The sequence below is a fragment of the Anolis carolinensis genome, chromosome 4 (assembly GCF_035594765.1).
Source record: "Anolis carolinensis isolate JA03-04 chromosome 4, rAnoCar3.1.pri, whole genome shotgun sequence".
Lineage (NCBI taxonomy): Eukaryota > Metazoa > Chordata > Lepidosauria > Squamata > Dactyloidae > Anolis > Anolis carolinensis.
In genome coordinates, this window is record NC_085844.1 from 164059250 (window position 1) to 164082326 (window position 23077).

At 39.6% G+C, this 23077-nt stretch overlaps 1 protein-coding gene across 1 annotated transcript in view; it reads right to left on the bottom strand.

Moving 5' to 3' along the window:
* The window catches only part of tnni3k (TNNI3 interacting kinase), a 243372-nt gene that overhangs the window by 206727 nt on the left and 13568 nt on the right, over nt 1-23077 (bottom strand). The window contains exons 3-5 of the mRNA XM_008114094.3: nt 21495-21580; nt 20663-20760; nt 19031-19141 (exon numbers count right to left, since the gene is read on the bottom strand). Of these exons, the coding sequence (XP_008112301.1) occupies nt 19031-19141; nt 20663-20760; nt 21495-21580 (295 nt within the window). The remainder of the gene's footprint in view (nt 1-19030; nt 19142-20662; nt 20761-21494; nt 21581-23077) is intronic.

The following is a 23077-nucleotide window of genomic DNA, read 5'->3' on the forward strand; positions in this document are numbered from 1 at the left end:
GTACGATAAATTTATCGGAAGAATAAATAACCCCGCAGTATGTTCCATAGGGAATGTTGGCACTGATAACTGAAGCTTCAGAAGTGTTAATTTAGCATCCAAGACCTTGACTCTAAAGTACTGCTTTTGTTTTAGAGCTTCTGTACAATATATAACTTAATACATATACATAAGTGGCATTGTCTTTAAATTTTGATTGCCCACACAAGTTTCATAAAGATGTTGGTAACAAAATATTTGTTTAAAAGGCTATATGCCACTGTCTGGCAGGACTCCAAAACTTTTTCTACAACAGCAGATATTTTAAAGACAAAATAAGCAGTGGTAGGACAGTTGTGGCTGGTGCAAACTAGGGCAATGTGGTGAGGAAATATGTCAGTGAAAGGCACAAGTTGCCATATTGCCTTTGTTTTAATGTTATGACACACACCTCATTTCCTGCTTATATATATTTAACATGTTCTCTAATGTGTGGACTATTGTGGGAGGCTACTGAATCCCTTTAGCCTCCTATGAGACATCAGAGGGATGTAGCCACACACCCTCTGAAAAAGAAAATCAATTCCTGTCTCAAATCCCCTCAGTCACCCTTTAGGGTGTCTTTGGATGCACTTAACCAAATGTTTGGGTCTCCTTTGGGCCATTTAATCACTGTTCACATCCTGTTTTTCTTAAAGGGCTCTCTTTTCTTGAAATGGCCTTCAGAGCATAATGGGCTCAGAAGACCAAAAATAGTCCTTGTGGCATCTGAGATCCATGGGACACACTTTGCCCACACCTGCTTTAACAAATCCATTGTATCACAGGCACACCCTTTCTCTTTCATATGCATATAATTGTATTCTCTTCAGAAGGTTAGAGTCCAGGTACTCAGACAAGTAGTATAGACCTAGGTTCCCAGCCTTGCCTGGGGAGCTTGTTTGGTCTTTATGGACATACCTTATGACCCATCCATCTTCTTTTATAGGATATTGGAGTCTGTCTCAGGGGCCCATGTAGATTCACATGCTTTTTGGAGAGATGGGGAAAGCAGCCAATCAAGACTGGCTAGGGACAGCTTTCCCTAATGGATCTAGTTTCTCCTGACTGGAAAGGTTTAAAATTTTCCCCTAACACATAGCCTTCACACTGGCCTTCACACCTCTATCTATATGATTTGATTCTGAAAGAGCACTGATCCACAGATTGCTATGTTGTTTATTCATTCAGTTGCTTCCAACTCTTCGTGACCTCATGGACCAGTCCACGCCAGAGTTCCCTGTCGGCCATTGCCACCTCCAGTTCCTTCAAGGACAAGCTAGTCACTTCAAGGATGACATCCATCCATCTTGCTCTTGATCGGCCTCTCTTCCTTTTTCCTTCCATTTTCCCCAGCATCATTATCTTCGCCAAGCTTTCCCGTCTTCTCATTATGTGGCCAAAGTACTTCATATTTGCCTCTAATATCCTTCCCTCTAGTGAGCAGCCAGGCATTATTTCCTGGAATATGGACTGTTTTGATCTTCTTGCAGTCCAAGGCACTCTCAGAATTTTCCTCCAGAACCATAGTTCAAAAGCATTCATCTTCCTTTGCTCAGCCTTACAGATTGCTATATAATTCTATAACTCACAAATATTGTTTTTCATGTTTTTTGGGTACAGAGATGGATCAGGTCTCGGGCAAAAAGGAACTTCATCCTCTTTACCCTTAGCTCAAGGATTCTATTAAAAGGGATATGCCCAACTCAGGGTGTTGTGTAAAATGTAAAGTATTTGTTGGTTTATCTATGCAGGATGCCACATCTGTTACTCCATAGAATCATAGAATCATAGAATAGTAGAGTTGGAAGAGACCACATGGGCCATCTAGTCCAACCCCCTGGTAAGAAGCAGGAAATCGCATTCAAAGCACCCCTGACAGATGGCCATCCAGCCTCTGCTTAAAAGCCTCCAAGGAAGGAGCCTCCACCACAGCCCCGGGGAGAGAGTTCCACTGTCGAACAGCTCTCACAGTGAGGAAGTTCTTCCTGATGTTCAGGTGGAATCTCCTTTCCTGTATTTTGAAGCCATTGTTCCGTGTCCTAGTCTGCAGGGCAGCAGAAAACAAGCTTGCTCCCTCTTCCCTATGACTTCCCTTCACATATTTGTACATGGCTATCATGTCTCCTCTCAGCCTTCTCTTCTGCAGGCTAAACATGCCCAGCTCTTTAAGCCGCTCCTCATAGGGCTTGTTCTCCAGACCCTTAATCATTTTAGTCGCCCTCCTCTGGACGCTTTCCAGCTTGTCAACATCTCCCTTCAACTGTGGTGCCCAAAATTGGACACAGTATTCCAGGTGTGGTCTGACCAAGGCAGAATAGAGGGGGAGCATAACTTCCCTGGATCTAGACGCTATTCCCCTATTGATGCAGGCCAGAATCCCATTGGCTTTTTTAGCAGCCGCATCACATTGTTGGCTCATGTTTAACTTGTTGTCCACGAGGACTCCAAGGTCTTTTTCGCACACACTGCTGTCAAGCCAGGCGTCCCCCATTCTGTATCTTTGATTTCCATTTTTTCTGCCGAAGTGAAGTATCTTGCATTTGTCCCTGTTGAACTTCATTTTGTTAGTTTTGGCCCATCTCTCTAGTCTGTCAAGATCGTTTTGAATTCTGCTCCTGTCTTCTGGAGTGTTAGCTATCCCTCCCAGTTTTGTGTCGTCTGCAAACTTGATGATCGTGCCTTCTAACCCTTCGTCTAAGTCGTTAATAAAGATGTTGAACAGAACCGGGCCCAGGACGGAGCCCTGCGGCACTCCACTTGTCACTTCTTTCCATGATGAAGATGGAAAGCACCCTTTGGGTTCGTTCGCTTAGCCAATTACAGATCCACCTAACCGTAGTTTTGTCTAGCCCACATTTTACTAGTTTGTTTTCCAGAAGGTCGTGGGGGACTTTGTCGAAGGCCTTACTGAAATCCAGGTACACTACATCCACAGCATTCCCTGTATTGACCCAACTCGTAACTCTATCGAAAAAAGAGATCAGATTAGTCTGGCATGACTTGTTTTTGGTAAATCCGTGTTGACTATTAGCAATGACCGCATTTGTTTCTAAGTGTTTGCAGACCACTTCCTTAATGATCTTTTCCAGAATTTTGCCTGGTATTGATGTGAGGCTGACCGGACGGTAATTGTTTGGGTCGTTCTTTTTTCCCTTTTTGAAGATAGGGACCACATTCGCCCTCCTCCAATCTGCTGGGACTTCTCCCGTTCTCCAAGAACTCTCGAAGATAATTGCCAGTGGTTCTGAAATAACTTCCGCTAGTTCCTTCAGTACTCTTGGGTGTAGCTGACAACTTGTTTCCCTATTTGGGGTTGGATTTCCCCCAATCCTTTATCCATTCCGTGTTGCTGAGGTTGAAGATGGCTTTCTTTTTCTGAGAAGACAGAGGCAAAGAAGGCATTAAGTAGTTCTGCCTTTTCCCTGTCCCCTGTCGCCATCACCCCATCTTCTCCTTGCAATGGCCCTATCGCCTCCTTTTTCTTCCTTTTTCTACCAACGTAAGCAAAAAAGCCTTTTTTGTTGTTTTTTATGTCCCTGGCAAGCCTGAGCTCATTTTGCGCTTTAGCCTTGCGAACCTTTTCCCTACAGGTGTTGGCTATACGTTTGAATTCTTCTTTGGTGATTTCTCCCCTTTTCCACTTCTTGTGCATGTCACTTTTGAGCTTTAGCTCAGTTAGAAGTTCTTTGGACATCCATTCTGGCTTCTTTGCACTTGTCTTATTTTTCTTCTTTGTTGGCACTGTTTGCATTTGCGCCTTGAGTATTTCACTTTTGAAAAACTCCCATCCATCCTTAACTCCCTTGTTTTTTAATATCGGCGTCCATGGAATGCCGCTCAGTAATTCCTTCATTTTTTGGAAGTCAGCTCTCTTAAAGTCCAGAATGCGTGTTTGACTTGTCTTAGTTTCAGCATTCCTTTGTATTGCAAACTGCAGGAGCACATGGTCACTTGCCCCTAAGGATCCAACCACTTCAACTGTATTGATCAGGTCTTCCACATTTGTTAAGATTAGATCAAGAGTTGCTGATCCCCTTGTTGCCTCTTCTACCTTCTGGACCATAAAATTATCTGCAAGGCAAGTGAGGAATTTGTTGGACTTTGTACTCTTGGCTGAGTTTGTTTTCCAGCAGATATCGGGATAATTGAAATCGCCCATGACTACTATATCTCTTATTTGTGCCTGTTTGGTCAGCTGTTGACAGAAGGCTTCATCAAGTCCTTCATCCTGACTCGGAGGTCTGTAGTAGACACCCACGACAAGATCTTTTTGAGTCCCGGTTCCCTTGATTCTTATCCAGATGCTTTCAAGCTGGTTTCCCGGATTACAGTCTTGCATTTCTTCTGCAACATAACTGTTTTTGACATATAAAGCTACTCCCCCTCCTCTCCCCTTTGTTCTATTTCTGTGAAAGAGGTTATAGCCCTCAATGGTTAAATTCCAGTGATGGGAGTCATCCCACCAGGTTTCAGTGATGCCTATGACATCGTATGTGTGGTGCTGTGCTAGGAGTTGGAATTCGTCTTGCTTATTTCCCATGCTCTGAGCATTAGTGTAAAGACATGTAAGCCCCTGTGACCTCCCCTCGAACTGTTTATTTGGGATTATTGTGCTCTCTGTACTTGGTCCTTGCTGTGTTTGTGCAGCCCTCCGTTTAGCCTTTTGGCGGTTCCCTGTGGTCGTGGGTAATATAGTGTTCGCCAGGCTGTTGTTCCCCTCCCCCAGTGGATCTAGTTTAAAGTGCGCCTGATGAGGTTTGTGAGTCTGTGTGCAAAAAGATGTTTTCCTACTTGTGTGAGATGCACCCCATCGCTTGCCAGTAGTCCATCCTCTTGGAAGAGTAGACCATGGTCAAGGAAGCCAAAATGCTCCTCTTGACACCATTTTCTGAGCCAGTTATTGACCTGTACTATTTTTCTGGCCCTTGTAGAGCCGTGTCCTACAACGGGGAGGAGGGATGAAAAGATCACATGTACATTATACAGTTTTAGCTTTGTTCCCAGAGCTCGAAAATCATTTGTGATCTTTTGAAAAGTATGCCTAGCGGTGTCATTGGTACCTACATGAATCAACATAAGGTGGGGAGGGTGATGGGGCTTTAGGAGCCTGCTGAGCCTCTGAGTGATATGGTGTATTTTTGCCCCCGGGAGGCAGCATGTTTCTCGAGCCATCCCATCCGGTCTGGAAATGATGGCTTCCGTTCCTCTAAGGAGGGAGTCACCTACTACCAAGACCTGTTTCCTTTGAGGATTGACAGGGTCCCTTTTGTGCAAGACAGTGTGTATGTCCCCTGAAGAGTGTTCCTGTTGAAGTGAATCATGTAGGTGTAAAGTGTTGTCCTCCTCCTCAACATCCCCAGTGCATTCATCAATGACAATCCATTGAGATACATCCGAGAGCCCATTACTCTCCCAAGGATGTTCCTGTTGCTCCTGGTCTATGATTGGGGATGGAGCATTTGCATGATTACATAAGTGTGACTGTGGTGATGCACTGTCCCCGTCAGGGCTATCCCCTGCGCATTGATCCAGGGTGGTCCACTGAGTGGTATCTAAGAAACTGTGGTCCTCCACAAGATGTGTTTGTCCCATCCCAGTTCAGCAGTTTGGCTGGAATACAAGTTTTACAGATGGGTTAGCCAATATGTGAATCTCTGCCCCAGACAATAGATGACAATACATCTATTGTCTATTGAATTTCAAATATGTGCCTGTGTTTTTATTGTCAATGCTTTGCTTTGCTACTTATCTCTAGGGCTGAAAATGCAGGCAGACCTTACTGTAGCTGAGAGAATGCTAGAAATTAAGAGAGTTGCCAGCAGATCACACTTGGTGGTTTGCACTTTTATAAAATCACCTTGGGGCAATTTGATATTGGACTATATTTCACTTTAAGCAAATTATGCACGGTGGCTTTCAGTTTAGTTTTTAAAACGTTTGTTCCATGTATAATGTATAAATAAAGGTTTTATATATAAAATGAACTCTTCTTGATATACTAGTAAAGGCATGTCTACATCGCCCAATTATTCTAGGTCTAGTCATGGAGCATAGAGGTCATGGTGTTGTTCACACACACTGTCTCCAATCTGTGGCAGCAGTGGGGCAGGTATTTGGTTTAGCTAGGTCAATTTGGCACAACTGTACTATCCTGACCATCATGAGCAACCCTTGCTGATATACCTGTAAACAAAGAAAAGGAAGGGGTATTTTCCCTGGTTGCACAGACCCCTTTGTTGATGTCAGAAAGGGACACCAATGATGGCCAAGAGCTCTCACAGATACAGTAATCTGTAGCAATTATAGGGGGTGACATGGATACCATCCTTCCCATTTTCCTCTGATGATGAGCACAGGGAAAATGGAATGGTACCACCAGCCCATGCAGACAGCAAGCTGGTTCTCATCAGAGCTGTCCGCATTCTGCATGAGGTATGATGCTGCTCCAAAGTTTCACCCAAACTCCAGATCATTTCTTGATTTTCCTTAGCATGAGACTAAACTGGTTCACCCTGGTTTACATTGCATCAATGGCCAGAAGTCCCTGGACATTGTGTGAATATTCAGGAGTGACTTCTGACCTCTTCAGCATAGGACTCATGTAGACAAGCCCTAAATTGTAATATAAATTGTGACATAAAAAGTATCATTTTGCTTAAGCAAAATTTCATCTAACCTAGTGTGTTTAGCTCTTAAAAAACACGACCCCTTTCAAGATCTGTTAGGTCAGTAGTTCTCAACCTAGGGTCCTCAGATGTTTTTGGCCTTCAGCTCCCAGAAATTCTAACAGCGAGTAAACTGGCTGGGATTTCTGGGAGCTGAAGGCCAAAAACATCTGGGGACCCCAGGTTGAGAACCACTGTGTTAGGTGAAGTTCTTGCAATCAAGAGATACCTAGGGAAACATAAAACACCACAGATGCCAAACTAATGAAGGAAGTACACACAATTAAGTTATGTTCCAATATTTGATTCCTGAATAGGGCCTCAAAAGTGGATTGTGGTTGTTATAAGGACACATGTCTAAGTGTGTCAAGTTGAATGCAGGGAGAACATGGTGGAAGTGATTTGAAAACACATTAGCTACTCTAAAAACAAACAGTGAATTCAGGATAGCACAGGCAAAGGCAAACATTGGCCCTCCAGGTGTTTTGGACAACAACTGGCTGTTAGGAATTGTGGAAGCTGAAGCCCAAAACACCTGGAGGGCCAAAGTTTGCCCATACCTGGGATAGCATGTATGGGTACAAGCCATTTCCCTCACATTTGAAATATCTTTTTTCTCACATATAAATGTTACATGAGTAAGAAGTACTGATTCACAACTTGCAATTTCTATAATGTTTTCATGCACATATATACACTGTTTGGATGATATGCAGACCTGATTTCTCTTTGTAATAAGACATACATATAGAAAGAATTTAAGGTTATTGTAATTTTATTTGATGGGGATAGGCTTTAGCATAAAATATAGGCATAAATACTAAGCATATTAATTATGCACTGGATGGGTTTCATCTCATTATTTCATCCAAGCCTGCCAACATGTCATAGCTGCAGCTGTTGCTGAATTTATGATAGCATAAGGTTCTTACACAGTGAATGATTTTATCCCCAGGTACCACAACGCTGACTACACTATGATGAGGAGGATGAAGTAATCCCAAGAAATTAACCAGAGTGTAATCAAAATGCAATAGGCCAAGATTTAAGATTGTGTGAAATTTACAGTGAAATAGAGGTATTCTAAATTAATGAGATGCTACATGACACTTTACCAATGGAATTACAAGGTACAACTATGATTCAGAAGGCACTTTTACTTAACTCACTTCCCTTTCAATATAAACAAAAATATAGAATGTCCCAAGATATTGTTCCTTTGTTGATATATTAATACTAAATATGAATTATGTCATTCTAGTAAGCCTAGTGATTGAATACATTTTGATTTACATTGGCAAAATTACAAGAACTACCATCATTCTCTCTGTATATTTGTGTGTATTAGGGGTGTGAGATTCAGCAAAAAAGTGTAATTTTCAGTCCCATTTTTGGTTACCCCCAGTTCTGTTTTTCGGGAAATTCCTGAAATTGGGAGGGGATGCCATTTTCATGCCAGTAAGATTCAATCCATTGGCGCCAATGGGGAAACTTTAGAGGCTAATTTCTTTTACATTTTTAGGCCTATCAAGATGAAACTTGCCTCAGTTATAGATCATATTTATGACTGCAAGCCTGCAAAGTTTCAGAATTTTTCACCAATCCATTGATTTTTGGGGAAAATTTAAAATGTTTTTACCATAACATTTTTTTTAAAAAAAACAAACCATAAGAGGGGGTTCTAGGAATTGAAGTTGCATGGCATAAGAGCGGAGGAGAATGGACACTGATTGGCTGAGAAAGAAATGTGAGAAAAAGAGAGACACACAGAGAGAAAAACTTCAACACCCATCATGCCCTGGGAAGGAGCTCAGAGGCTTTTTCAATATTCACACTGCACAAAGAGTTTCTGGAAAAACAAATTCCTGGTGGGGTCCTCTCTGGAGGAGAGCCCTAGGAAAGCCTTTCACCTCTCTCTCTCTCTCTCTCTCTCTGGCCTTATTTGCCTCAAGTAGGCACTCTGTTGGGGGGTGAGGGTGACTCCAGGAAGGAATGGAGGAGGCTTCTGGGAAAGAAAGAAAAGGAGGAGCTCGCACTTGCCTAATTTGCAAGGCCACCCACATGTTGCGGCCTCCACTTCATGGGATAGAGTGCCACTCAGCCCCATTGCCCCCATTAGCTGACACATCCAATTATTCATGGTCCATTCCAGCTGAGCCTTCAGCTGCCCCCATCCAGTCTGTTTTTGGGGATCTCCCAGCTGAATAATTGAATTTCTCCAAACCCAATACTGAGAAATGGAACCATGCACCCCCCCCCCCAGTGTGTATTAGGCAATATAGGAGAAGGCAGTGTAAACCACAAGCCAAGTAATTTGTATGTGCAAGCAGAAGGCGAGTAATAGGGTTAGGGTTAGGGTTCAATATCTAATAAGAAATAAAATGAGCTGAATCTTCTTTGTAAAAAAACATACGAAATTGGTTTACTTACAAGCACTAAAGATTTCACAACATCTCTTGGTGGGTGACATTATAACACAAGTTCTTAAAACATGAAGAAAAGAAAGAACTGCAGACTACCAAATGGTGGATGAAAGGACTCCGACTAATGGTAGTCTAATTGATGCAGCAAAAGTGATGGCATTGCCAACACCAACAAACAGACATGATTTCATTCAATGTTTAAATTCTTAGAGAAACATGCACATTACCAAAAATTGAATAAAGGCACATTAATGTTGCAAACTCTAACTGAAAAAGAGAAGGAGAAAATCACAATTTACTGGACACTTTTTTATCAATAAAATGAAATGGCTCAAATCTAGTACACATTTACCTGGAACTATTGGCACATCCACCCTGATTGAAATGTTCCAAAATTTGTTACTGTTCTTCTGAATTATAATAAATTGACCTCTGGAGCTGATATAAAGTCTCTGATCATACTGGAAGCTAATAGAAAATATTATATAATAAACAGAATATGTATGGATCTCCAAAATGAAATAAGAAAAAACAGGAACAAAATCTGGGACTTTCTGGTCTTTGAAATCGTTCTAAATGTATATTAAATTGTACTAAGCTTTGTGGGGCTTACCTCTGAATACACATACATAGTGCATTTCCAACAGTGCTAAAACATTAATATTAGAAGATTTTCTGAAATAAAGATATGCTTGCATCACACTGTGTTTTTAATGTGCACTGCAACCTTGTTTCTTTTATGATAACGTGATTATTAATTAATTATTGGCATTAATTTCTTTCTCTTTATAACATAAAATGTACAAAATTACGAAAGTACATTCAGCAAACCTTATAATGTCCAGTGGGGATTAAGGAAGACTAAACTGGATGAATTTAGCTGCTTAGTCTACTAATATAACAACCAGACATGCAGGAAAATTAGGAGCAAGAGATAATGCTGTTTTTTTAATCTGTCCAAAGAACTACTACTTTCTTTAGATACCACTCTAATTTTTAGCAGGCAACAGATCAATCTGTAGCAACCTTGGTCAGCAATTTAGATCCAGGTCCTGACAAAGCTAACCCTTACCCACCTCTCTCTAGATACAATATAGCATACTGCACTCCATCAATAAAAATGATTTACAGCAGTCCATAAAGGTATTCATTCCCCAATTCCCAGAGATCACATTGACTGTAGATTGTGAAACAGCACAGGACATATATTGTGGGAGAGCAGTAGCTTAAAAGCCAGGGACAAAGTACTTGTATGTGTGAGAGTGACAAGGACAGCACTTCAAGTATATGCACAGCTTTTTGCCTCCTTTCCCCATATGTTCATGTTTTTTTCTGAAACCAACAACTGAACATCAGGCTGCCCATAAAATATAGTCTCCCATTTCCTAGAAGCCTGGGGAGGTTAATGGAAATGGTCATGGGCTCAACAAACCACAGGCAATGATTTCAAAACAAGGCCAACTATTAGAATAGGTAAGACCATCCAGTAATGTAACCTTGTAAATTAAATGAAAGGACAGTATGGAAAACATGCTCCATTATTGAAACACCTCCACCAGATATTCCAAAATACATTCCCTTCTTGCAATTCTTATATTGGGTAGTGATAATGAAATCAGAATCCATATGTAAAAACGAGCTTCCTTGCATTTTTATTTTCAGTTTCTCTTCCATCTTGGAACAGGTCAGCTTGTATGGAATTCTACATGTCTTCTACAAACTCTCAATGTGTTGCAACTGATGATGGAACATTTTAAAGGGACATAAATCATGTACGCTGAGGCCCAAGCCTTCTGGGCCTTGCTATCACCCCACATTAATTGAGAATATGTCCTTGACCCCACCTGATGGAATCCTATGACTAACATTGTTGGGGGATGATCAGTAATAATGGTAAAGATGTCTTTTAGGAAAGCTTGTCTACTACTGTAGATATATTTTTAAATAAAAATCCCAATATCCACATTGCCAACATGTAGTTTTCTATGTAAATTTGGAATAATACTGATCGGTATAACCGACAGCGAGGATTGTGCATCTTGGTCCCAAGTACTAATGTCCATTTGGCAATATTTAACCAAATGACATTATTTTAAATTCCAGCTGCACTGAACATCTGAAAACTCTAGGAAAACAATTACGCTAATGGAGTGGTTCTCAATCTGTGGGTCCCCAGATGTTTTGGCCTTCAACTCCCAGAAATCCTAACTGCTGTGAAACTGGCTGGGATTTCTGGGAGTTGTAAGCCAAAACATATGGGGAGCCACAGGTTGAGAACTACTGTTCTAATGTATAAAAGACCCTACAAAAAACAAAGATATAATGCATAGAAAAATCCACTGGTTCTAGAGATGTAATCTGGTACATGTGTGTTTAATCAAACATAGAACAACACTTGTGTCTATGGGACTGGTATCTGTGGCTTTATTTATCCACATCTGACAAAATATCATATTTACTTGAGTCTAACACTCACCTTTTTGGCTAAATTACACCACTTAAATTGAGATGTGCATTAGATTTGGTGGCGCATTAGAATTGTGCACCTAAACCAGTCTGCACTGTTGGGTAAAAGATGCCAATTGGGGACAGAGGAAGGAGAGGCAATGGTGACCACGAAAAGGCTGATGAGAAGCTAATGGTGTCTGCAAAAAGGTTGGTGGGAAGGCCAGATGGAGCGGTAATGTGTGCATTACATTCAATGGTGCATTATACTCAAGTATATATGGGTATGTCCTTTCTAGGATTTTAAAGATTCTCCAGCATGACTCTATGTTATTATTGAGCTAGAAGTCCTTCATTTCAGTAGGTTTCACTGTTACCTGCAGTTTCGCACATCCATTTGAAGTTCGGGGAAGTATCCCCATGAATTTGGAGACTTTAGTATTTTTATATTGGCTAGGAATCTAGTAATGCGCTCAAATTTTTCTTCAGAAATATATCCTTATAAAATACATGTTTGGACACAAAATATCCCTTGTGGAATCATATCAGCACCTTTAAAAAGAAATGTCAATTTGCCAGGGAAGACATTAGTCATGTAGTATTCTGAAGCCACTGCAGAGAGTTTGGGGTCAGTGATATTTATTATGAGCATGCTATGGGTGTTCCTTCTGTCCTTTGTAGTTCCTTGTTTCCAGTCTGCTGTCATTTTCACTTCCAGTAGGCAGAGAAGACCTCTGACTCCAAAACCATGTTCCTCCCTTTTTCCCCAATTGCTTCCATTACAAAAATAATGAATTCAAATAAATGCACAGTTCCATAGTGGTAAAAAGCTACTGATGGATTTCAACTCTTAATTAAGTGTTTCCTTTTCTTGCAAAACCATTTTGCAGAATTTCCTGCTCATGCATGGTTGAGCATTGGCTTCCAAATCAAAATTACACTTCTCCCTTGCAGGATACATAAAATAGGAAAATACTTTTAATTGCAAAATGCTGGTTTTGGTTTAAATTAACATTTATGTGTTCATTGGAATAGTGCTTCAGTAGGTTGAAAGGGTGGAGGTACAGAGATACACAGCTGTGAACTTTTCGCAGAGTGAAAGGCCGCTTATGAGATTTTGAACTCTCAGAATCACATAATTCTCACAGAAAAAGGAGAGCATGGATGAAGATGGGGAATGCATGAGTTGGGAGGGGTTATGTCCCTGCAGCTGTAATAAACTAAATGTGCTTTGAAATTTCTCAGAGCACTTTACCAGAGGTTTGGTCTGATAAAAATAGGGGCAAGCATATTCTAGGTTTAAGTAAGATGAGTTTTGCAATGGCAGAGCGTGTTTTAGGAATCTCATGTGATAACTTTCTTAGTTACATCCAATTTTGGTTAGTGCATCATATCGTAATTTATAAGGTGCTGCATTTGGAAGGTATTTGGAATTTTCATCTGGCTCAAAGTGCAGTACACAAGACTATTGACCCATGTGACTTGGGTCCAGACTATCTCAATGTCTCTCTTCTCTTGTGTAAGCCAAGAGGTCATGAGTTCGAGGCCAGCCCATGCCTGTGTCTTGTCTCTGTCTCTGTTCTATGTTATGGCATTGAATGCCTTTATGTGTGCAATGTGATCCACCCTGAGTCCTCTTCGGGGTGAGAAGGGCAGAATATAAATGCTGCAAATAAATAAATAAATAAATAAATAAATAAATAAATAAATAAATAAGCCTGTCTATGGGGTGTTGGCTTGAGGTGGAGTTTCTTTTCTGTTCTTATCATCTGAGGTTGTCTCAGGTCACATGGGAGCTGCTGCCATGTTCTTGTAGCAATTTCTTTGAGAATTTAGGCTGGATCCTTGTTATCTGTCTTTCTACTGGTAGGTAAAGGCTTTTCATTAAAAAATAGTCTCACATACAGAAGGAGAGGTTCTTAACCTGATGAATGTAGCATTTTAATTTTACTAGTGTGTATTTAAATGTTGTTCATGAAGCTCTCTCAGGTGCCAGATATAATTATGATGTCGCATGTACAAAAGCAAACACATTAAGTGGATCAATATAATAAATAAATTTGTTGTCATTTGTATTAACATGTGAAAACAGAGTTTTTGTATGTGTTTTAGAGACAGACAAAAATAAAATAAAATGAAAGCATGTATTTTGACAGCAAAAGGGATGACATTGTACCACATGGGTTTGTGAATAGACACTTGATAAATAAATGAAAACCAACATCCAAGGAAAATTTAATGCTCCAATTAAATCTCTTGAAAAATGAGCCCTCAGAGCTGAAGTATGTCTTGGCAAACCCATCTGTTAAAACATTTCCCCATTCACAGATCTGAAGAATGGTCTTCATATACTACAAATTGATTTTGTCCTCTGGTAAGCAATACTAGTTGGCAAGTGGAACACTGAAGAATAATAATATCCTTCTACAGGGATCGTACAACTGCCCATTTCAAGAAGCTCCACAGGTTTCATCCACAATTTGAAGTGTTGGTCATAAAGTCCTACACAGCTTAGGTCCAGTCTACCTGAAAAACTGTTTTCTTCTACTGGATACTGAGATTCTGTTGGATGGGGGAGATTCTTTCAAACCCCCCAATGTCACAACTATGTTTCTTGGTCTTACCTGTGCCCAAGGTTCTGGAACTCCCTTCCTAGGGAAGCTAGAATGCCACCCTTCTTGTTGCTACCTTGAGTCAATCTGGGAGACAAGTGGGGCATACAGTTGATGATGGTGAAGATGATAATAGATTGATAGCTATAGTATTTGGGATATGTACATCTAGTTATCTTCTCTTTTATCTGGTTTTCAATTTCAAATTATATATGCAGCTTGGAAAACAGATCTTTTTAGACTACTGCTGCCAGAAGTCTCCTGGAAGGCCAAAGGTCCTCACACTGGTTGAAATTCATGAAAAAAATGCTACAGCTTTTGAATAATCTTATCACACGCACTTATAAAATTGGGGTCTTTCCGAAAACTCTATTATCATACCATATCTTTACATAGGACAATAGTGGAAACTATATTTCTTGGGTTCTTCTGTTATATTTTATATACACAAAAAAACCTGACCCTTAAATATGTCTCTAAAGAATGCCACTGGTGGAGCAGCAGATTAAACTGCTGAGCTGCTGAACTTGCTGACCAAAAGGTTGGCAGTTCAAATCTGGGGAGAAGGGTAAGCTCCCGCTGTCAGCTCCAGCTTCTGCCAACCTAGCAGTTCAAAAACATGCAAATGTGAGTAGATCAATAGGTACCGCTCTGGTGGGAAAGTAACCATGCTCCATGCAGTCACGCTGGCCACATGACCTTGTAGGCATCTACAGACAATGCCAGCTCTTCAGCTTAGAAATGGAGATGAGTCGGACACGACTAGAATTAATGTCAGGTGAAAATCTTTACTTTTATCTTAAAGAATGAAGTCAAACTGTGACTGATGGCTTTGAAATGTTACCCTAATTCTAAAAATGTTTATTTTAGTGATGCTATACAGCTAGGTTATACATTTTTGCAAGTTACAGTGATTTAAATAGGGAACAACCAAAGCATGAGACACTGTAGCCAAATCTTCCATAGGAAGATGAAGCACTAGCTTTAACTGTGAAATGCACTGCAAAATTTTGATCATTCATGCTTGGGGCTAGATCCAGGACAACACCTAAACTATAAATTTTCATCTTCAGAGGAAGCGATAACTTCTCCAGTGCAGGTTTCAGTGGTTCTCAACCTGTGGGTCCCCAGGTGTTTTGGCCTACAACTCCCAGAAATTCCAGTCAGGTTACCAGCTGTTAGGATTTCTGGGAGTTGAAGGCCAAAACATCTGGGGACCCATAGATTGAGAACCACTGGGTTAGATCAATGTTTCCTGATCTCTTTTTGATACCTCTCTTCTAAATAAAGATTCATTTTGTTCACCCTCATCCATTTAATTTCTGATGCCAGATAGTAGTTTAGAACAAAAATATCTCCCAATGATTTATGAACAAAATAGGAGTGCATTTTGGATTATATTTACAACTTTTAACCTTTCATTATGAAAGTAATTCTGTTCACAACATTAAACACTTTCAGATTTTTTAAAAAACAGATTGAAACAAAGCATTTCCAAGGCAACAAGTAACGAACTGGTGTGTGAAGTGACTGAAATGAGGTCTAAGTGGTATGTGTGGGGATAAAAGGTTCATGACTAAAAGCAAATTTTAATAACAAGATTTTGTATCTAAGTGCTATATCAGAAATGCACAAAGGAAATCATGAGAGAGGGGCAGATTCCTTAAGGAAAACTTGGGTCATACAGCTCCTCAGGGGTCACATTGTTCTAGCAGGAATTAAGAGAAGCTACAAGAAATGCATTATCTGCAAAATCCCTCTTCTCACATGTTTCAGAGTTGCTGTTCCATGGATCCTTTTGTTCATAGTACCTGAAGAATTAACCTAAAATCAGTAATACCATGACATCTTGGGCACAAGTTACTGCTCTCTGCTGTAACCATAAGAAATTGACTGTGACGTTTACAAAACAGAGGTTGTAGGGACAGCTATGAACAAAAACATGGTATATGCAGCTAGAAATGTGTGTGTGTATTTGGTACACCCTTGCTAGAAACTGTTACCTTGTCTTTCTATGACCAAGCTGAAAATGAATGGAGAGACCAATTCATGGCCTTGCCATCAGTGCTACAGGAAGAAGCTAAAATTTGAAACTATGGGGACATTTTTTCATGATGTGGAAGGCCTTGCAGGTGTTCATAGTTTAATGTCTTTCAGTATGCCTCTTGTCTGCTGCACCTGCACTATGTCTGGCCCAAGGACAAAGAAATTAGCCATTTTGTCACAGCAATAAAAAGCTATGAAAGAAGCTTACATTTCACTGCAAAAATCTATAGAACGATATAAAGCCTGTTACTTAAACTGCAAGACTATACATACTTTGAACTCTGCAAAACGTACTTCCACTAGTGATACATAGGTACAAACTAATTTCTAATTAAACCAATAATAATAATAATAATAATAATAATAATAATAATAATAATAACAACAACAACAACAACAACAATAACTTTATTTTTGTACCCTGCCTTCATCTCCCCAAGGGGACTCGGAGTGGCTTACATGGGGACGAGCACATGTACTTTTTTGCTCAAGGCACATGACCTGCCCTGCCCATAATGAAGCTCCTCTTGCATATTTATGGAGTCCAAACAGTGATAATTCTACTTTTATGATGCATTTGTAATTCTCAAATTAGCAATTATAAGGACTGTAGTTAGAATCCTAAGTGAGGTTGTTGTAGAATTACATTTTTATTGCACCTCTTGCTTTTGACATCAGCTGGGCTTCATGAAAGCCCTATTGCAGCACCATCCTTGGGTAGTAAGGGGAAAAGGAATAATGGGCAAGGCTTTTGTTGAATGTCTTGGAAATCTTATTTCCAATTTTCTCCAAATTCAATTAGGGGCTGTGTTATGTTGCTAAATATCTGAAAGATGTTTAGGAAATAATTAATGTCTCCCAATTATTTCTACTGCAGTGCTATGTGATTTTTCCTATTGTTTCTGCAATCTTTTCTATGACCTGCTTTCGTAATTTGAATGGGCTTGCAATATTTTTAATCTGTTACCAAGTATGTTGTACTCCATCTTGAGCTGCAGGGAGAGGCGGATAATCAATTTATATTGTGGTTGCTGATGTTGTTTGTTGTATTGTTTTGTTACATTTTTGGAAAAATACAGAAATCTATGAAGAGTATATACTACTGATACTGAAGCTACCACAGTAAGCCAGTTTTATAAAAATCCAAGAAGGAAAGGAAGAAAAGAAAGAGGAAGTGGAGGAGAAAGGGGGAAGAAAAGCAGGAGGAGGAGCAGCAGCAATTGTACAAGATAGTGTTCTAATAACAGTGGTGCGAGAAGTCAGAAACAAAATCACAAAAAGTACAATCAGGAATTCCTGTAATACAGGCAAAATAGACAATGAATTTTTTATTTTCTTTACCATTGCAACTGTTTAAATTATTACCATTGATGAAGAAATAAAGGTTTTAGTTGGCAGTTGGAAGGAGGTGTTTTGAAATACAAAGGATAAATGAGTGGTTAGCATGAGTTTGAAGAAAAAGTGGAATTAATAAAGTAGCGGTTACATTTCAAACAGTTGAATAAAATTGACTGTTGGAAAACTAATTTTTAGTACAATTTCAATATCCCTTATCCAAAACGCTTGGGACCAGAAGTTGTTTGGATTTTTTCAGACTTTGGGATAACTGTATTTGCATATGTGTACATAATCTTGAAGATGGAAACAAAATCTAAAGATGATATACATTTATATTTCATATGCATAGGTAAAGGTAAAGGTTTTCCTCAGACATTAAGTCCAGTCATGTCCGACTCTGGGGGTTGGTGCTTATCTCCATTTCTAAGACAAAGAGCCGGCGTTGTCCATAGACACCTCCAAGGTCATGTGGCCATCATGACTGCATAGAGCGTGGTTACCTTCCCGCTGGAACAATACCTATTGCTCTATTCACATTTGCATGTTTTTGAACTGCAAGGTTGGCACAAGCTGAGGCTAATAGCAGGAGCTCACCCCGCTCCCTGCATTCAAACCACCTACCTTTTGGTCAGCAAGTACAGCAGCTCAGTGGTTTAATCCGCTGTGCCACCGAGGGCATGTGCATATCTTACACATATTCTGAAGGTAATTTTATATGCAATATATTTCAGAAATTTTCTGCATGAAACAAAGTATGTGTTTGAATTATTAAAAAGCAAATGTGTCCCTATCCCAGCCTCCCATGTGGATAATTTTGGAGTATTTTGGATTTCAGAATTTCGGATAAAGGACACACAACCTGTATATCATTCCTGGGGATATTTTAACATGATAAAAGAATATAGTAACTCCCCTTTCTCCCTTCTCCATCTCTGATAGGGCCTACCTCCCATGTCTCCATGACAACTAGGCTCTCTTTGTGGCTTTTTCCTCCCTTTCCCACATACATTTCCTTCCCAGTGACATCACGGCAGACAGCTTCAGCTAGCAACAGCCAATGTAATGACATCACAGGGGGTCACTTCACCTCGCAAGAGTCTTTGTGGCACAGATAGAAATCCTTTGACTTTTGTATATCTAGATATTATACAAAATAAAAAGCTGGAAACTAAATATATAATGATATATGTCACAATACCTTTGAATCACTTTAAAAAGAGTCTTTCACAAAAGACAGGAGTCATAATTTTTAAGCTGTCATGTCTTAATTTCCAAATGTATAGATTGATTTTCCCTAAAAACCACAACTCCATCTCAGTAACATTTCCAAAATGCCACAAGAGTCTATAAGGTAAAGATAAATCTATTTAGTCTCTGGCAGGATTTTCATCCAGGAATAACTTCCAGATCTATCTAGCTTTTGACTTTAAATACAAATAAGAAATCATACAAATAAGGGATTACAAATAAGAAAGCATACCTCATGATGGCCAGCTATTGTAGCAATATGGAGAGCCGTAAGTGCTCCATAACCAACTTGTTGGATGTCTGCTCCACTGTGCAACAAAGCAGTTAGAAGTTCTGCATTGTCCTGAAACAAGGATAGTGACATTATTATTTGGAAGAGATTGTAAGGAACAGCAGTGGCAAAAAACTTATCTGGCATGCAAAAAGTCATGGCATAATTTGTTGCATCTCTTGGCAAGGCCAGAAAGCATTAGAGAGTTCCTACCAATCCCCGAAGACAGTAGTGAGCTAGATGGACCAATGGTGTGACTCACTATTATTACTTCATTTATCATTATTATACATTTCATGTGGACACATTTCCATGGATGTGTCCACATGTGAGAAAAATCCTTTCAGGAAAAGCTTAAGGGTCAACTTAATTCATCAACAGATCCTGAGCATTTAGTGCTTAAGAAAACCCTATAAATGTATGGGGTCTGTATAGGTCAACAGGTGACTTGGGCTCCATCTATACTGCCATATGATGGAGTTTGAAACTGCATTATATGGCAATGTAGATGGGGCCACACACACACATACCTCATCTGATACAATTCTATTTTTCCCACAACTGTATAATATGAACAAAACCCTGAATGTATGAATAAAAGTGTCTTAAAATATAAAAAACTAATCAAGAACAATATCTCCCTTTTGAATTTTGAGATCTACTAATGAAATCTCTTGACTAACAATGCTACATACTATCCGTGAGGCTTCACAGCACAGGATCAAGTGCAAATAAATGAATGTAGTAGCTGCAATATTGAAAATCATTGAATAGAGACATTCACATTTTATTGTTTAGTCAACTAACACTGTCAACTATTTCCAGCAATGAAAAACACCATGCACTTCTCAAGGACATGTGTAATAAAGAAGCACTTCTCACAACACCTTCAGAGCTCTACTTCAGACATTCAATGTATATGTCCTCCTTGTGATACTAGTGAATAGATGTAAAATTTCCAAGCTTAGATTGTGGACTATTTATTTACTTTATTTATAACCTACCTTTATCACCCCTATGGCACGGTTCTTCAAAAATGAAGTAAACATGATAACATCTCATGTTCTTCTCAACTTGGATTTGAATCTTATTCATAGAAAAACTCAACTCCTCTCTCAATTCCACTTATGCTCCTCCATATTTGCTCTTTTAGTCTCAGTGCTACTCTAATATTAGTGTTCAGGGAAGAGAAGCTGATGGCTGGAGTGGAAAAGGTGGCATATGGGTGACATATTGACAAGGCTGCTTTTAAAGACTCCAAGGGCTCAAATCCCAAATATCACCATCAAAATTGTTCTTGGGGGCCCTTCTACACAGATTTTAAAATGTGGTACAAACTGGGATAAAGGGGGGTGGTTAGGTGAAGCTTGCTGAAAATGTATGCTGAAGTTGGAGTCCCAAATACCTGGAAAACTCCCAGAAGCCCTAGCCATCTAGTTCAATGGTCAGGCATTCTGGGAGTTGGAGGCACAACAAACTGGAGGGCTGTAGTTTCAGGTTGCCTGATTTGGAAGGAGTAGGAAAGAAAAATAATTGAAAGAACATCAGATCAATTAATTAATTGGTTTAATTAATTCATTAAACACCATGTACCTTGTAAGCTGCTAAATGCAAAGCTGTAAATCCATTCCTTGTCAACCTAGAAGGGCGCAATCCTTTCAGCATGAGAGTCCTAATGTGTGATTTATTACCTGTGCAATAACAAAAATTGAATACTTGTAGTAGCATATTTACATCCCAAATCTACAAATGCTTAGTCAGAAATAATCCCCACTGAAGCCAACTAGACATTCTCATTTACTATTGTATTGAAACAATGAAATGTTGCAGTTAATCACAATAGTGAAGGTCTTCCAAATCTTGGAAATGTTGTCTTAAAATTACAACTCCTGTATATTTGTCTAGTTACTTTTTGGAAAGCCCTCTCCTCCCCACCCTAGGGAAACATAGGTTGCATCTACCCAGTAGAATTGATGCATTTTGACACCACTTTAACTGTCATAGTTCAATGCCATGGAATTCTGGATGTTGTAGTTTGGTGAGGCAGCAGTACGTTTTGGCAGAGAAGTCTAAAGACCAAACATCCTCAAACTGCACCATCCAGCTGCTTGGCCCTCCAACTCCCAGAAGTCTTGACCATTGGGCAAGCTGGCTAGGGCTTCTGGAAGTTGGAAGCCCAAACAGCAGGAGTGCTGCAGTTTTGGCATACCTGCTAAAGTCCTTTCAAAAGGATACCATTGCATTGAGCTATATATTTTCCTTAAGTCAAGATTTTATAGTAGTTTCCACCAATGCATACTAGGAATGTTGCCAAAGAGACAAACAGATTAAAAAATACTAACATTTCTGCTGTTATTACAAGGAAGTAAAATCATTAAATATGCCAATACAGAGGGTTATGAAGCATCCAGGCTGAACCCCATACCTTCACAAATACAGCACAAATGCAGAAGAGACAGCCCAGTTTCAGTACGATAATTCAAATTAACTTTGCCGAAGGCTTCATCCGAGCTAGAAAAAAAAGGGGGGAAATGATTTTACACATGACAGCATATTTTACCTTTTAGCATTTGTTCTTTCATTGAGGAAATATATTTTTTTTAAAGGAAGAAATCTCTATCATCATAGGACTGTAATTTTTATGTTCATCTTATTATAAATTCCCTTTAGCTCCCTCCTACTCAGGCAGACAGCATGGTGTAATGGTTTGAGTATGGGATTAGATATCTGGAAGCCCATGGTTCAAATCTCCACTCAACCATGAAAACCCACTGTGTGATCTTTGGAAAATTACAGCCTCAGAGGGAGGCAATGGCAAACCTTTGGACAAATCTTGCTTTGAAAACCCTGTTATAGGTTCACATTAGGGTCACCTATGCTAGAAATGACTTGAAGACACAACAGCAGCAGCAACAATAACATTTTATTCTTACAATATCACTCATCTCTTTTTTTAAAATAAATAAAGTTCCTTTTGCCCCCAGCTAATCAGAGCTCATGTTTCATATTTTTTCTATATACTTTATTTGTTCCATTTCTTAGAGCCGGGCATAGTCGTTTTACAGATGAAGTACATCATGTGATGCAGGCTTTCTTGTATGCCACATCAGATTGCAACTGGAGGTATCTATGAGCCCTTCTACACAGGCCCTAAAATGTGGAAGAAACTGGGATTTAAAAAAAGGGGGTGGCTAAATGTCGTTTCATGAAAATGTGCACTGATTTGGATTAACAGCTGAAAAACACATGTTAAAAAGGTGTGTTTAAACCCCGATTTTAGCCAAAGAAAATGTGCATATTCACACGACTGTATTCCTGCAGTCAAGGAAAACAAGTGACTTCATTCATATACCCAGGTGTGGACTGTTCCAATGCATTTTAATAGATTATCTGGGCTGTAAACACAGGTGGCTAAATGGGAGCACAAATAGAAAGTTATTACAATGAGAACTCTCTGCAACCATTCCTTTGTGAAATCTTTATGAAATCAAACAAAGCTTAAATTTGCAGTAAGGCAAGGAGAAATAATAAGAAATCTGCTTGTGTGTACATTTAGATATCAGCATGAATGCATGTGAGGTCCAGTGTATCTCAGAGAGTCAATTGTTTTTAAAGTAAACTTCTGCCAGATCCCCCCCGTCTATCTTGCAGATTTCTAAAATTCAATATGAACGAAGGTGTCAGGATGGCGGGGGATCATTATCAGGACTGACAGGGCTGCGTTTGGACTTCCTGTCAGGTCCTGCACTTTTTTGACGTGGATTAAGAAGGTGCCCTCAATGTATGAATGCTCTTTCTGCATATAGAAAATTAGTATGTTGGTAAGAAGTCTAATATACTCCCACTTTTTGTTTAATGGCAGTCCTCTACATCATTTGGAGTTACAAACTAAAATTCACTATGCCCTGTTCTGAGCAAGTAACTTTCTGATTTCTGAAGCTGGCTTGTTGAAACTAATAGTAGTAAATCAAGTCAGGAGGATGCAACAGACAGTAATGAACTAGAAGT